The following is a 16,977-nucleotide window of genomic DNA, read 5'->3' on the forward strand; positions in this document are numbered from 1 at the left end:
AAGCGCTGTTGTTACTCCCTGTTCTGTTGTTACTATTGCTGTTTGTTACTAGTATATCTGTAGCTCTGTTGTTACTCCCTGTCCTGTTTTTACTATTGGTGTTTGTTACTAGTACATCTTAAGCTCTGTTGTTACTCCCTGTCCTGTTTTTACTATTGTTGTTTGTTACTAGTACATCTTAAGCTCTGTTGTTACTCCCTGTTCTGTTCTTACTATTGCTGTTTGTTACTAGTACATATTAAGCTCTGTTGTTACTCCCTGTTCTGTTCTTACTATTGGTGTTTGTTACTGGTACATCTTAAGCTCTGTTGTTACTCCCTCTTCTGTTCTTACTATTGGTGTTTGTTACTAGTACATTTTAAGCTCTGTTGTTACTCCCTGTTCTGTTTTTACTATTGGTGTTTGTTACTGGTACATCTTAAGCTCTGTTGTTACTCCCTGTCTTCTTTTTACTGTTGGTGTTTGTTACTAGTAAATATTAAGCTCTGTTGTTACTCCCTTTCCTGTTTATACTATTGGTGTTTGTTACTAGTACATCTTAAACTGTTGTTACTCCCTGTCCTGTTTTTTACTATTGGTGTTTGTTACTAGTACACCTGAAGCTCTGTTGTTACTCCCTGTTCTGTTCTTACTATTGGTGTTTGTTACTGGTACATCTTAAGCTCTGTTGTTACTCCCTGTTCTGTTCTTACTATTGGTGTTTGTTACTGGTACATCTTATGCTCTGTTGTTACTCCCTGTTCTGTTCTTACTATTGCTGTTTGTTAGTAGTACATCTTAAGCTTTGTTGTTACTCCCTGTTCTGTTCTTACAATTGCTGTTTGTTATTAGTACATCTTAAGCGCTGTTGTTACTCCCTGTTCTGTTGTTACTATTGCTGTTTGTTACTAGTATATTTGTAGCTCTGTTGTTACTCCCTGTCCTGTTTTTACTATTGGTGTTTGTTACTAGTACATCTTAAGCTCTGTTGTTACTCCCTGTCCTGTTTTTACTATTGTTGTTTGTTACTAGTACATCTTAAGCTCTGTTGTTACTCCCTGTCCTGTTTTTACTATTGGTGTTTGTTACTAGTACATCTGAAGCTCTGTTGTTTCTCCCTGTTCTGTTCTTACTATTAGTGTTTGTTACTAGTACATCTTAAGCTCTGTTGTTACTCCCTGTCTTGTTCTTACTGTTGGTGTTTGTTATTAGTACATCTGAAGCTCTGTTGTTACTCCCTGTTCTGTTCTTACTATTAGTGTTTGTTACTAGTACGTCTTAAGCTCTGTTGTTACTCCCTGTTCTTGTACATTACATTAAACAAAAACGTGATTTCTATAGACATTCATTTCACTATCTTGCTAAGCTCCCTAATTTTTTAGCTATTGTCAAACAGTTCCTAATACAAGGTATTTTAACTGACACACTGTAGTTACATGACATTTTTGTATAGTACACATGCAATATTTGACAATACAAAGTACACGTTACATTCACAATTATAGTTCGTGTGGAAATTGACGGTTGGTCTGAACTGACAGTATCATAAAATAATTATTGTTTGACAGTTGATTAGTTTTATATTCAAATACAGTCGCATGAAGCATTTGATATTTTTATTAACACAATTTGAAGAACATGACAGGTGTTTAATATGAGGATTGAGATAAGTTTTTCTTGTATATATCTGGTATATTTTGGTTATTTCATTCTATATATTTTGTTTCGCTTGTTCTCTACCACTGGTATTTTAGCGGTAAGTTCTAGAGCTTATGACAACAAAAAAGCCCTGTCTCGATACCAGGTGGGTGCAGGACTCAGATATCCCATTTTATAGCTTTGTGTTTAACAACGAACACACACACATCTGCTCTGACTAAAAGTATTGATCTAATATGAAAAACAAGAGAAATAAATCGAACTTATTATTACACTTAATACTTGAAAACAAAAGTCGCAGCTATAACTCTTATTCGTTTGATAATAATATAAGTGTTTCAAGTTATCTCTACATAACTGTGTCTACGCAATCTCAACTATCCCTCCTCCAGTGGCTCTGCGGTACGTGTAGTGGTCACAGCATATTTTTTTTTTTAATTTAGTGCAAAGCTGCACGAGGGCTATCTGCGCTGGCCGTCCCGAATTTAGCAGTGTAAGACCAGAGGGAAGGCAGCTGTTGGGCTACTCTTTTACCAACGAATAGTGGGATTGATCGTAATTTATAACGTCCCCACGGCTGAAAGGGCGAGCATGTTCGGTGCGACCTGGATTCGAACTCGTGACCTTCGGATTATGAGTTGTATGCCTTAACCACCTGGCTATGCTGGCCCCACAGCACAGATAGCTTATTGTCTAGTTTTGCGCTTAACAACAAACAGACTGGTTGTATTATATATATTCTTGTTATTTTAATTTCGAAAGTTTTATTTATTTAGTTGAACACCTTAGAGGGATTTCTATTCGCTGTTTTAAAATTGTTTCATTCCAGTTTCCACCTATTAGATCGCTTTATTTCTTTTGTCTTGAAAGATTTTGACAAGTGAAAAAGGTGTTGATAGGTGGATTTGAAAACTGTATATATTACAAGTGTTTGTATCTTGAGTACGCTTAACACCACAAATATATATACATATATATAAAGTGTTTATCAGGGATATTTTTGGCAATACAAATATTAAATATAAATTAAAATTATTGTTAATTTTACAACAAGATTCAGGTAATAAATAATGTTTAGTCTTCTGTAGCTATTACATCAAAATATACTGAACAGAAACTGAAGTGAAAGTTGATTCAGGTAACAGATTCAATCACTTAACAGTGTACACACCTTCGAATGTATTTGTTTTACAGTTACAATGCCTACACTGGTTGGGATATGCATTGGAAGCGCTTTTTTGTCTTCACGTTAGCAGCAGTCACGTGCTATTGTTATCGACGTAAAACGTTGCAGGTCGTTCACAAACTGTGTTTCATTTTCAAGAAAAATGTCCAGGAAAAACCTGTCGTTCTGCGAAAACCAACTGCCTTGAAAACAGCCAGAAGTTTGAAACAAAACTCAAGTTCCACAAACCAAAATAAGCCTCTCTTTGACAAGTCATCTTCCGCTTCTCAGAACATGGACAGAGGAAATACTGACACTCTGAGGTATCAATCACCAGGTGTCCACGAATGTAAACAGTCGATCCCAAAGTGTCACATTAAAAACGAAAACGAAGTTCACGGTTGTCATGGTAATAAAGAGAAAGAAGGAAATAAGAGAGAGAAAGAAATTATTAATGAACACGATAGCAAGCTTGGCAAACTCCACTTTCGGTTGAGGTACTCGGCAGAGAAGCAGTCCCTGCTGGTCACCATTGTTCAATGTACGCACCTGCCACCGAAAGACTTGAACAAGGGGACATCTGACCCTTACGTTAAGCTGTTGTTGCTTCCGGATAAACAGCACAAAGTGAAAACCAGAGTACTGCGGAACACCTTACACCCTCATTATGACGAAGAATTCACGTTTTACGGCATCACTCCCAACAAGCTTGAGGTCACTACCCTACACTTTGTGGTTCTTAGCTTTGACCGATACTCCAGAGATGACATCATTGGGGAAGTCATTTATCCCTTTCAAAACTGCGAGTTTGAAGAATTAGAGAAGGAAATTACTCTCACAAAGGAAATTGCTCCCCGGACACTGAAGGTAAATCACTTTGAACTGTGACAACTTAATATACATATAGTATTATATATATGACATATATACTAATAATAATAATATACATAATGTTTAATGGAAACGGAACATTTTATTCTGAAGAACTAATTTATTTTTTAGGATATTTCTTGTTTTGAGAAATACTCGTATTACGCTCTACTGAATTATTGTGGACTTAAAACTTTTCCTCAGAAATAAAGTAACTCGATTATCTTAAGCCTAGTTAGGTCACCATCACATCATTGTTGACACGTCGATTCTGACATCGGTACATTCTTCTGCTAATTTCATGTACATTTAAGATCCATATTTTCGTTTATAAATTATTCTTAATGATTGTAGTTTCAACTCAATGTTGATGACTGGTTGAAAGTTTTGTTTTGAGATTTATCTTATAAGTAAACGTTTGAAAAACAACACTTGTTTCATATTGCAAACGTTCTCTGATAGCTTCGGTCACACGGACGTGGAGAGTTGCTGGTTTCTCTGTGTTACCAACCTGCAGCGAGCAGATTGACAGCCGTGGTACTGAAAGCAAGAAACCTTCCGAAGGTGAACGTGACTGGAATAAGTGGTAAACTTCACACCACGGTGTTCTTTAGGATTCTAGTTTTATTTCATTTCAGTCCAGCTATAACTTCAAAACTTAGTTAAATACTTGTAGAATGTAAGGCCACACTTTAGTATATCCAGGGGCGAAATTGTTAAAAAAAGTTAAAAAAGGTCAGCTGAAGTAATGGAGTAATTTAGAAAACAAAACAACTTTGTGTATACATTAAAAAACAACAAAGCAGTTCTACTAAATATAAAGTCTACTAATATACGCTATACCTATATAAAGTCTACTAATATACGTTATACCTGTATAAAGTCTACTAATATACGTTCTACCAAATATAAAGTCTACTAATATACGTTATACCTGTATAAAGTCTACTAATATACGTTCTACCAAATATAAAGTCTACTAATATACGTTATACCTGTATAAAGTCTACTAATATACGTTCTACCAATATAAAGTCTACTAATATACGTTCTACCAAATATAAAGTCTACTAATATACGTTCTACCAAATATAAAGTCTACTAATATACGTTATACCTGTATAAAGTCTACTAATATACGTTCTACCAAATATAAAGTCTACTAATATACATTATACCTGTATAAAGTCTACTAATATACGTTTTACCAAATATAAAGTATATTAATATACGTTATACCTGTATAAAGTCTACTAATATACGTTCTACCAAATATAAAGTCTACTAATATACGTTCTACCAAATATAAAGTATATTAATATACGTTATACCTGTATAAAGTCTACTAATATACGTTCTACCAAATATAAAGTATACTAATATACGTTATACCTGTATAAAGTCTACTAATATACGTTCTACCAAATATAAAGTCTACTAATATAAGTTCTACCAAATATAAAGTCTACTAATATATGTTCTACCAAATATAAAGTATACTAATATACGTTATACCTGTATAAAGTCTACTAATATACGTTCTACCAAATATAAAGTCTACTAATATAAGTTCTACCAAATATAAAGTCTACTAATATAAGTTCTACCTGTATAAAGTCTACTAATATACGTTCTACCAAATATAAAGTTTACTAATATAAGTTCTACCTGTATAAAGTCTACTAATATAAGTTCTACCAAATATAAAGTCTACTAATATAAGTTCTACCAATATAAAGTCTACTAATATACGTTCTACCAAATATAAAGTCTACTAATATAAGTTCTACCAATATAAAGTCTACTAATATAAGTTCTACCTGTATAAAGTCTACTAATATACCTTATACTAATATAAAGTCTACTAATATAAGTTCTACCAGTATAAAGTCTACTAATATAAGTTCTACGAGTATAAAGTTTACTAATATAAGTTCTACGAGTATAAAGTTTACTAATATAAGTTCTATCAATATAAAGTCTACTAATATAAGTTCTACCAATGTAAAGTTTACCGATGTAAAGTCTACTAATATAAGTTCTACCGATATACCTTCTACCTATGTAAAGTTTACTATTATAAGTAATACCAATATAAAGTCTACTAATATAAGTAATACCAATATAAAGTCTACTAATATAAGTAATGCCAATGTAAGTTCTACCGATATAAGTTTTACCAATGTAAAGTTTACTAATATAAGTTCTACCAATATAAAGTCTACTAATATAAGTAATGCCAATGTAAGTTCTACCGATATGCATTCTACCAATGTAAAGTCTACTAATATAAGTTCTACCAATGTAAAGTCTACTAATATAAGTTATAACAATATAGGTACTACTAGTATAAGTTATACCAATATAGGTATCACTAATACAGGTTATACCAATATAAAGTCTACTAATATAAGTTATACCAATATAAAGTCTACTAATATAAGCTCTACCAATGTAAAGTCTACTAATATAAGTTCTACCGATGTAAAGTCTACTAATATAATTTCTACCAATATAAAGTCTACTAATATAAGTTCCACCGATATATGTTCTACCAATGTAAAGTTTACTAATATAAGTTGCACCAATATACACACATGAACATTCCTGTTTTATATCCTACTTAAGATACACATGTCTGAATACCATGTAGAGTTGTAGTTTCTAAATGAATATCTCCTGTTTTATATCCTACTTAAGATACACATGTCTGAATACCCTGTAGAGTTGTAGTTTCTAAATGAATATCTCTTGTTTTATATCCTACTTAAGATACACATGTCTGAATACCATGTAGAGTTGTAGTTTTTAAATGAATATCTCTTGTTTTATATCCTACTTAAGATACAAATGTGTGAATACCATGTAGAGCTGTAGTTTCTAAATGAATATCTCTTGTTTTATATCCTACTTAAGATACACATGTCTGAATACCATGTAGAGTTGTAGTTTTTAAATGAATATCTCCTGTTTTATATCCTACTTAAGATACACATGTCTGAATACCCTGTAGAGTTGTAGTTTCTAAATGAATATCTCTTGTTTTATATCCTACTTAAGATACACATGTCTGAATACCATGTAGAGTTGTAGTTTCTAAATGAATATCTCTTGTTTTATATCCTACTTAAGATACGCATGTCTGAATACCCTGTAGAGTTGTAGTTTCTAAATGAATATCTCTTGTTTTATATCCTACTTAAGATACACATGTCTGAATACCATGTAGAGTTGTAGTTTTTAAATGAATATCTCTTGTTTTATATCCTACTTAAGATACAAATGTGTGAATACCATGTAGAGCTGTAGTTTCTAAATGAATATCTCTTGTTTCATATCCTACTTAAGATACACATGTCTGAATACCCTGTAGAGCTGTAGTTTCTAAATGAATATCTCTTGTTTTATATCCTACTTAAGATACACATGTCTGAATACCCTGTAGAGTTGTAGTTTCTAAATGAATATCTCTTGTTTTATATCCTACTTAAGATACACATGTCTGAATACCATGTAGAGATGTAGTTTCTAAATGAATATCTCTTGTTTTATATCCTACTTAAGATACACATGTCTAAATACCATGTAGAGCTGTAGTTTCTAAAGGAATATCTCTTGTTTTATATCCTACTTAAGATACACATGTCTGAATACCATGTAGAGTTGTAGTTTCTAAATGAATATCTCTTGTTTTATATCCTACTTAAGATACACATGTCTGAATACCCTGTAGAGCTGTAGTTTCTAAATGAATATCTCTTGTTTTATATCCTACTTAAGATACACATGTCTGAATACCATGTAGAGTTGTAGTTTCTAAATGAATATCTCTTGTTTTATATCCTACTTAAGATACACATGTCTAAATACCATGTAGAGCTGTAGTTTCTAAAGGAATATCTCTTGTTTTATATCCTACTTAAGATACACATGTCTGAATACCATGTAGAGTTGTAGTTTCTAAATGAATATCTCTTGTTTTATATCCTACTTAAGATACACATGTCTGAACACCATGTAGAGCTGTAGTTTCTAAATGAATATCTCTTGTTTTATATCCTACTTAAGATACACATGTCTGAATACCCTGTAGAGTTGTAGTTTCTAAATGAATATCTCTTGTTTTATATCCTACTTAAGATACACATGTATGAATACCATGTAGAGATGTAGTTTCTAAATGAATATCTCTTGTTTTATATCCTACTTAAGATACACATGTCTGAATACCATGTAGAGTTGTAGTTTCTAAATGAATATCTCTTGTTTTATATCCTACTTAAGATACACATGTCTAAATACCATGTAGAGCTGTAGTTTCTAAAGGAATATCTCTTGTTTTATATCCTACTTAAGATACACATGTCTGAATACCATGTAGAGTTGTAGTTTCTAAATGAATATCTCTTGTTTTATATCCTACTTAAGATACACATGTCTGAATACCCTGTAGAGCTGTAGTTTCTAAATGAATATCTCATGTTTTATATCCTACTTAAGATACACATGTCTGAATACCATGTAGAGCTGTAGTTTCTAAATGAATATCTCTTGTTTTATATCCTACTTAAGATACACATGTCTGAATACCCTGTAGAGTTGTAGTTTCTAAATGAATATCTCTTGTTTTATATCCTACTTAAGATACACATGTCTGAATACCATGTAGAGATGTAGTTTCTAAATGAATATCTCTTGTTTTATATCCTACTTAAGATACACATGTCTAAATACCATGTAGAGCTGTAGTTTCTAAAGGAATATCTCTTGTTTTATATCCTACTTAAGATACACATGTTCGAATACCATGTAGAGTTGTAGTTTCTAAATGAATATCTCTTGTTTTATATCCTACTTTAGATACACATGTCTGAACACCATGTAGAGTTGTAGTTTCTAAATGAATATCTCTTGTTTTATATCCTACTTAAGATACACATGTCTGAATACCCTGTAGAGCTGTAGTTTCTAAATGAATATCTCATGTTTTATATCCTACTTAAGATACACATGTCTGAATACCATGTAGAGCTGTAGTTTCTAAATGAATATCTCTTGTTTTATATCCTACTTAAGATACACATGTCTGAATACCCTGTAGAGCTGTAGTTTCTAAATGAATATCTCATGTTTTATATCCTACTTAAGATACACATGTCTGAATACCATGTAGAGCTGTAGTTTCTAAATGAATATCTCTTGTTTTATATCCTACTTAAGATACACATGTCTGAATACCCTGTAGAGTTGTAGTTTCTAAATGAATATCTCTTGTTTTATATCCTACTTAAGATACACATGTCTGAATACCATGTAGAGATGTAGTTTCTAAATGAATATCTCTTGTTTTATATCCTACTTAAGATACACATGTCTAAATACCATGTAGAGCTGTAGTTTCTAAAGGAATATCTCTTGTTTTATATCCTACTTAAGATACACATGTTCGAATACCATGTAGAGTTGTAGTTTCTAAATGAATATCTCTTGTTTTATATCCTACTTAAGATACACATGTCTGAACACCATGTAGAGTTGTAGTTTCTAAATGAATATCTCTTGTTTTATATCCTACTTAAGATACACATGTCTGAATACCCTGTAGAGCTGTAGTTTCTAAATGAATATCTCATGTTTTATATCCTACTTAAGATACACATGTCTGAATACCATGTAGAGCTGTAGTTTCTAAATGAATATCTCTTGTTTTATATCCTACTTAAGATACACATGTCTGAATACCCTGTAGAGCTGTAGTTTCTAAATGAATATCTCATGTTTTATATCCTACTTAAGATACACATGTCTGAATACCATGTAGAGTTGTAGTTTCTAAATGAATATCTCTTGTTTTATATCCTACTTAAGATACACATGTCTGAATACCCTGTAGAGTTGTAGTTTCTAAATGAATATCTCTTGTTTTATATCCTACTTAAGATACACATGTCTGAATACCATGTAGAGATGTAGTTTCTAAATGAATATCTCTTGTTTTATATCCTACTTAAGATACACATGTCTAAATACCATGTAGAGCTGTAGTTTCTAAAGGAATATCTCTTGTTTTATATCCTACTTAAGATACACATGTTCGAATACCATGTAGAGTTGTAGTTTCTAAATGAATATCTCTTGTTTTATATCCTACTTTAGATACACATGTCTGAACACCATGTAGAGTTGTAGTTTCTAAATGAATATCTCTTGTTTTATATCCTACTTAAGATACACATGTCTGAATACCCTGTAGAGCTGTAGTTTCTAAATGAATATCTCATGTTTTATATCCTACTTAAGATACACATGTCTGAATACCATGTAGAGCTGTAGTTTCTAAATGAATATCTCTTGTTTTATATCCTACTTAAGATACACATGTCTGAATACCCTGTAGAGCTGTAGTTTCTAAATGAATATCTCATGTTTTATATCCTACTTAAGATACACATGTCTGAATACCATGTAGAGCTGTAGTTTCTAAATGAATATCTCTTGTTTTATATCCTACTTAAGATACACATGTCTGAATACCCTGTAGAGTTGTAGTTTCTAAATGAATATCTCTTGTTTTATATCCTACTTAAGATACACATGTCTGAATACCATGTAGAGATGTAGTTTCTAAATGAATATCTCTTGTTTTATATCCTACTTAAGATACACATGTCTAAATACCATGTAGAGCTGTAGTTTCTAAAGGAATATCTCTTGTTTTATATCCTACTTAAGATACACATGTTCTGAATACCATGTAGAGTTGTAGTTTCTAAATGAATATCTCTTGTTTTATATCCTACTTAAGATACACATGTCTGAACACCATGTAGAGTTGTAGTTTCTAAATGAATATCTCTTGTTTTATATCCTACTTAAGATACACATGTCTGAATACCCTGTAGAGCTGTAGTTTCTAAATGAATATCTCATGTTTTATATCCTACTTAAGATACACATGTCTGAATACCATGTAGAGCTGTAGTTTCTAAATGAATATCTCTTGTTTTATATCCTACTTAAGATACACATGTCTGAATACCCTGTAGAGCTGTAGTTTCTAAATGAATATCTCATGTTTTATATCCTACTTAAGATACACATGTCTGAATACCATGTAGAGTTGTAGTTTCTAAATGAATATCTCTTGTTTTATATCCTACTTAAGATACAATTGTGTGAATACCATGTAGAGCTGTAGTTTCTAAATGAATATCTCTTGTTGTATATCCTACCTAAGATACACAAGTATGAATACCTTGTAGAGCTGTAGTTTCCAAATGAATATCCGTGTTTTATATCCTACCTAAGATACACATGTCTGAATACCCTGTAGAGCTGTTATTTCTAAATGAATACCCTGGTTTTATATCCTACTTAAGATACGACTGAATACCCTGTAGAGCTGTAGTTTTTAAATGAACATCTCTATTTAAAGCATCCGTTTGTTGTTTTCAGGTTTTATTTGAGTTCATTTTTTCATATGGACCTAAATAATACCGTTAAGACAGTGAATCTGAAAATGGACCACTCGTCGTGAAGAATGAGATTACTGGTATTGTGTAAGTGGTTAGACAGTGGCTACGTACACTGCTATATAACTACACAAGACAGTGGCTACGTACACTGCTATATAACTACACAAGACAGTGGCTACGTACACTGCTATATAACTACACAAGACAGTGGCTACGCACACTGCTATATAACCACACAAGACAGTGGCTACGTACACTGCCATATAACTACATAATACCATATAGTTTAAAACGAATTTTGTTCATCTAATTCAAGACTAGCTTATTTTTGTTAGGTATTTCTATACCTCAGAAATAAAGAAACATTTTTTCCAGTAGATTGTTCTACTTAAAGTTTTTCAAGCCGCTTGTTTATATGTACATAGTTTTTCTGTGTTAACCGAACGCCTATATTATCTTTAACAGATCCCTACGTCAAGTTGTATCTTCTATACAAGAACCAGAGAATTGCTAAGAAGAAGACGCACGTGAAGAAACGTACAGTTAACCCTCTGTTTAACGAGTCGTTTGTTTTTAATGTCCCTAATGAAGGGCTGGGATGTATGGGACTGGAGTTTCTTGTTCTGGACTGGGATTGTGTTACAAAGAACGAAGTGGTTGGTCGGCTGGTTCTAGGATCTCGGGTTGGGGGCGCTGCACAACACCACTGGCACGAGATTACCAACTCTCCTCGTAGACAGATAGCAGAGTGGCACAGACTCATGGAATGAGGGATCGTCTTATGTGCCTTCAGTAGTAGCTTAACTTCTCCGAGTTTGAGTTTAGAAATGTTGATAATATTGAAGCAAAACTAAACAGCTCTAGTTCAGTATCTTTCATTCACGCCGATATTTTGTGTATGTTTAATTATTTATCGAGTTTACAGCTGAATATTGAAAATAACGTTTCGTTTTGGAATAAGGTTGGCGTTTTTCCCGTTTCATGTAGAAGTGTTGAAAACAAGCCTCATGTGTATATATATATATTTGTTTCCAATAAGACGCTTTCATCAAAGAAATAATTCTCTGTAAGTGAATTATTGTACATTATACCTTATATCAGGGATGGCGAACCTTTTTGAGAGTGTGTGCCCAAATTGGAGATAATCTTCTGAAAGATTCTCTCGTGTGCCAATGGTAATTGTGAATAGCAGATTATCATTTATTATTATTCTGAATTATTTTAAGTAAAACAACTTTAGGAGTTACATATTATTAATAAGTGTAGTAATTCACATGAAATACAATTAATAAACTAGTAACAATAATAATGGACTTTTTTTAATGAAACAGGAGGAGTCATTTTGCTTATTTATTCATTATTTTACTATTAACAAAGCGCTTTGTGAAATGATAAATTTTGGTTCATATTATGTAAGCATATTTTACTCTTAATGAGACTTTTTATGCTGCATCAGCGATGGCAGATACTTTATATTAGGCTTGTACTTGGTTGTCCATACATGTAGCACTAGATTTATCAGCAAGTCTATTCCTATAATTATACTATACAAAATTCATCACTGAAAATAATGACTCGTATAAATATGTTGATGAAAATACTGTTAATACTGTCATTGTAACAATTTTATAACAGTCAAAAGTTTCAGTAATAGAATTCCAGAGTTTCAGAACCTCATTTTTTGCACTATTCTGGTCACTAACCCATCTTGTAGTTCAGCTCTTATATCGACGAATGTTTGCCTCCAAATTGAGCTGCTTTGTAAATCAATTTGTTGCATCTCAAAATTATCCAAGTCAATCCACTGCAACATTTCCAAATTCAATTTGTTTTATGTTTTACTGTATCTATACTTTATGAATTTTACAGTTTCCTCAAATAACCTAAGCTTATTAAATCTTTAAAAAAATGTTCAAAAGTTGAATTAATGGTGCTTGAAAATTACATTTGGAAGCTCCGAATGTGTGTTTTCTCATGAATTCCAACATCTGTGCTCCGAATGTGTGTTTTAGGTTTTGGAAATATTTAAAAGTGCCATTGTAAACATCACGTTTAAAACTTTTCAGTTTCATTTCAAAAGTTTTTGTTATTAAACGTAACATCAAGTGTTTTGGCAGATCCCTGTAATTTGATGTTCAAGTCATTTAAATCTGAGGAGAAATTTGTAAAAACATCAATCTAAAAACGCATACAACATCACATAATTCTTGACAAGAAAATTTTTCATTTGTCAAAAACAGACGAATTTCATCTAAACATTCAACAAACCGTTTAAGGACAGAACCTCTACTCAGCCAACGAACACTGTCGTACATAAGTAGTCCTGTGTACAACGAATTCACCTCTCAGTAAATTCTGAAATTGTAATTTTTTCAAAGCATGCGCAGAAATAAAATAAACTAACTTGGTTACAATTTCCATCAGATTTGCAAGCTCCTTAAGGCCAGCTTTTGCACATAAAGCCTTCTTATGTATAATACAATGAAAGCCTACCAAAACCTGCTTCTTTATCAATCATGCTGGGTGCACCATCAGTTGTCACGATTGGATTACTATTGGATAATTAGTTTACTACTGCCATATATATTTCAGCCCCTGTGGCATGTTCAAATAAAGATACCAAGTTAACCAGTTCATCGGAGATTTTATCACCCCTACAAAATCGGATAATAATGGCTGTCGTAGCTGATGATGTAACATCAATGCTATCATCAAGACAAATGGAAAGGAATTTACATGAACCAATATCTTTTGATAGCTGTTCTGTTATGTTTGTTTCTATGTCCTGTCTTTTACTGTGTTTTTATTTACTGACAATTCCTTAATGCGCTGAATATTTTTTTTTCCTGAAAAACCGTCAAAAAACAAAGAAGCATGATTCTTTAATATACTTCTCATCACTAAGTGGTTTTCCATGTTAAGCAGTATTCTTTGAAATCATCCTAAAACACGCAGCAACGAAGTTGGAACTACGTGAAACAAGTTTCATCAAAACATTTGTCTTCATGTTGTTGTTGCTGATTTCTTGAGAAATGTGTTCTTTTTGTTCTTGTACACTCTTATCATAAATCCGTTTACGATATATTTCATAATGCTACTTTACAGAGGAAGTCCTGCACATCACTGCTACAGAACATAAGATACATAATATTTTATCACCACTTTTGATCAAATCTTACAGTCCGCGATTCTTGAAAATCTCTGCTACTCCTTCCACTTGAATGTTTTTGTTTCTTTGCTGGTTGAGCTGACAAACTGAAAACGGTAAATACAACTTAAAGATATCTTACCAATTAACTTAAATACGATAATTTAACTTATAACAACAACTGAAAAGTTATGTCATTTATATAAAAATAAATCTATAATTAAATAACTGATAAAAATATACACATGCCACGCCAAATAACACGATATAATTCATATATTTACTGTGAAAAAATAAATGCATATTTACTGTTATTATCATTAACTTTCTCGTATTCACTCACGAACAACAGAAGAACCCTATGAGCAGAGTGAAACCAATACCAACAGTTTACTTCTATTTTTTACTCAAATACTTACGTGTACACTGGACCTATGAGGAATTCAAAACGTGTCATCCGATGTCATGTGTTCCCATAACCGCAAAACTTGAGTCAAGAGGGCGTGAGATGTCTGCTGTGACCATTTCTCACTGCTACCGGGTTGGAAAAAATCATTCGCTGCTGCATTTGGCAATAATTATATTCATTACTTATGTATATTTATTTATCATGGTTTAGCGTTAAGGTTTAAAGAATCAATAGACGGCGCTGCATGTCGCTTGCCAGCAAATATTTTTCGCGTGTCATAGGTTCGCCATCACTGCCTTATATAGTGTCGTTGTGTCGTGACAAAACAGTTTTGTGAAATTGTTTGAAAACCCTTAATATAATTTATTTGTGTGTGCCATAAATACGTAATAAAAACGTATGAGTATTTCACAAGGTGAATTTGAGTTTCTGTAAGTTTCAGTGTTATACTGAAATTTTACTTTACAGAAAAAGATACGATGTTGTCAGAGCTCGACTGAACTGACAAGAAGAAAGAAAGTTCGATTTGCTCTGCTAAATAACTGTCTGACTGTCTCTTCTTTAGATTTAGAATAAAATCCGCAAAAATGTATATAAATGAAGAAAATAATTGCATATTTTGTTTCTTAAAATAATCAAGCTTCAACGTTGATAAGTGTACTGAAGTTTTTTCCGTTGAAAACTTGTTTGGAGAAATAGTGTTAAAAGTATATTTGTTTATGTTCAGGTACATGTTTTAAGACTGAAACTGTCACGAAGATGGTTTGCCAATGATTTGTTAACTATGCTCAGACTAATTCAGTTGAATGTCAATATTTTATTTATTTATTTTTGCAACAGTGAACAAAATCTAGGTGGTGTAATAATAATAAATTCCCCTTTAAGTATTTTGGTGATTTTGTTTTTCATACTCAATAACGAATAAGATATCTGAGGTAGAAGTTACTGACCGATGGATCCTTCGTAGTAGTAAACAACGTTTACAAAACTGGCGTGCAGATATTACATTAGAATTTCATGCAACATTCAAGTGTATATGGGATACAACTGAACTATTATGTTTCTCATATTATTTAATTGTATGTTAGGCAGGATAACTGTAATTTAATTTGTAAAAATCTTTCAAAGGAAGCTCGAATTTTGTTCGTTTTGAATAAAGGTATCATTGGATCACGATTTTAACATTCAAATTACGGCGTGAAACAATTCTAAATCTTTTAAACAGTCAGGCAAAGCGATCTTACACATGACAAGTACTTTGTTTTCTGAGCTTAAGAAATGCCGAAAGAGCCATTTATTGAAAATTTTCTTTTTTTTTTCTTCATCGCAGAAATCAACAACAACTTACATCAAACAAATAAAATAAAGCAATCAATAAACTTTTATATTTAGGCTTAAGTTTGTTACTAAAAAGTATGCCATATTTTAGAATTCCTGTAAGACATTTTAGCCCAGACAATAAGTACATTTTAAAACAAAACTAAATCAAAATAAGAAGTAGAAGGCTCAATATCTTTAAAAAACTAACAATGACAACAATAAACATATTTCATGACGTTTTAAAACGATTCAATCGTTATATATTCTGTTTCATCAAAGTACGATGAATTTTGGTTTGAATGTCGAGCAAAGTTACACGAGAGCTGTTTGAGATCGCTATCTTTTATTCAGCAGTGAAAGCTTAGAGGGAAGGCAGTTAGTCACCATTAACCATTGCTAACTTTTAGGTTACTATTTTACCAGCAAATAGTTGGTTTACAGTCACGTTATAATGGCACCCCAGCTGAAATGGCGAGTATATTTAGTGGGAAAAATATTTGAACCCATGACTCTCAGATTGCAAGGCCAGCGCCCTAACCATGCCGAGCCGTCCAACAGGGACTGAATATATCAAGCAGTCCAACAATAATCCATCTTCAAGAAAAAATACTTGCAATATTTTTACACTACATATAAAGAATTCTTATTTCACACAAAAAGGCTATTTATATAGTCTGCACCAACACTTGCAGTTCCTTTGTCAGTCTTTCTTCATACAGGGCCTCCAGTAGGGCTTCACAGGATCCCTTGTCTTCATCTTGAGTTGTATGTTGGCACAGTAATTACTGCACTTCTCTTTTCTTCTTTACAATAAGTTTGTTATTTACATTGACATCCTTGTACGTCTCATCCACATCAAATGGTTTTTTTCTTCTGTAACAAAGTCACTGTCTTCTGGTTTTGCATCTATGAAAGCTACACCTGCTATGTCCATCTTTGCCTCAGTACCCGC

The 16,977-nt window shown here is 32.4% G+C and overlaps 1 protein-coding gene across 1 annotated transcript; it reads left to right on the forward strand.

The window, feature by feature from the left end:
- The first annotated feature begins 2,794 nt into the window (after positions 1-2,794).
- Positions 2,795-15,592, forward strand: LOC143249930 (synaptotagmin-4-like). The gene is made up of 3 exons (XM_076500545.1): positions 2,795-3,670; positions 4,136-4,259; positions 11,614-15,592. The coding sequence occupies exons 1-3, from the start codon at positions 2,816-2,818 to the stop codon at positions 11,916-11,918; spliced, it is 1,284 nt and encodes a 427-aa protein (XP_076356660.1). The 5' UTR covers positions 2,795-2,815; the 3' UTR covers positions 11,919-15,592.
- Positions 15,593-16,977: the final 1,385 nt, after the last annotated feature.

Source organism: Tachypleus tridentatus, chromosome 4, assembly GCF_004210375.1.
Source record: "Tachypleus tridentatus isolate NWPU-2018 chromosome 4, ASM421037v1, whole genome shotgun sequence".
NCBI classification, from domain to species: domain Eukaryota; kingdom Metazoa; phylum Arthropoda; class Merostomata; order Xiphosura; family Limulidae; genus Tachypleus; species Tachypleus tridentatus.

What these genes read in the sequence shown, in the direction of transcription:
- LOC143249930 (XM_076500545.1), top strand. Translation starts at nt 2,816, where the DNA reads ATGTATTTGTTTTACAGTTACAATGCCTACACTGGTTGGGATATGCAT. An exon ending in TTGCTCCCCGGACACTGAAG is followed by an intron (nt 3,671 to 4,135) that starts GTAAATCACTTT and finishes GTTCTCTGATAG; the next exon opens with CTTCGGTCACACGGACGTGG. An exon ending in GAACGTGACTGGAATAAGTG is followed by an intron (nt 4,260 to 11,613) that starts GTAAACTTCACA and finishes TATCTTTAACAG; the next exon opens with ATCCCTACGTCAAGTTGTAT.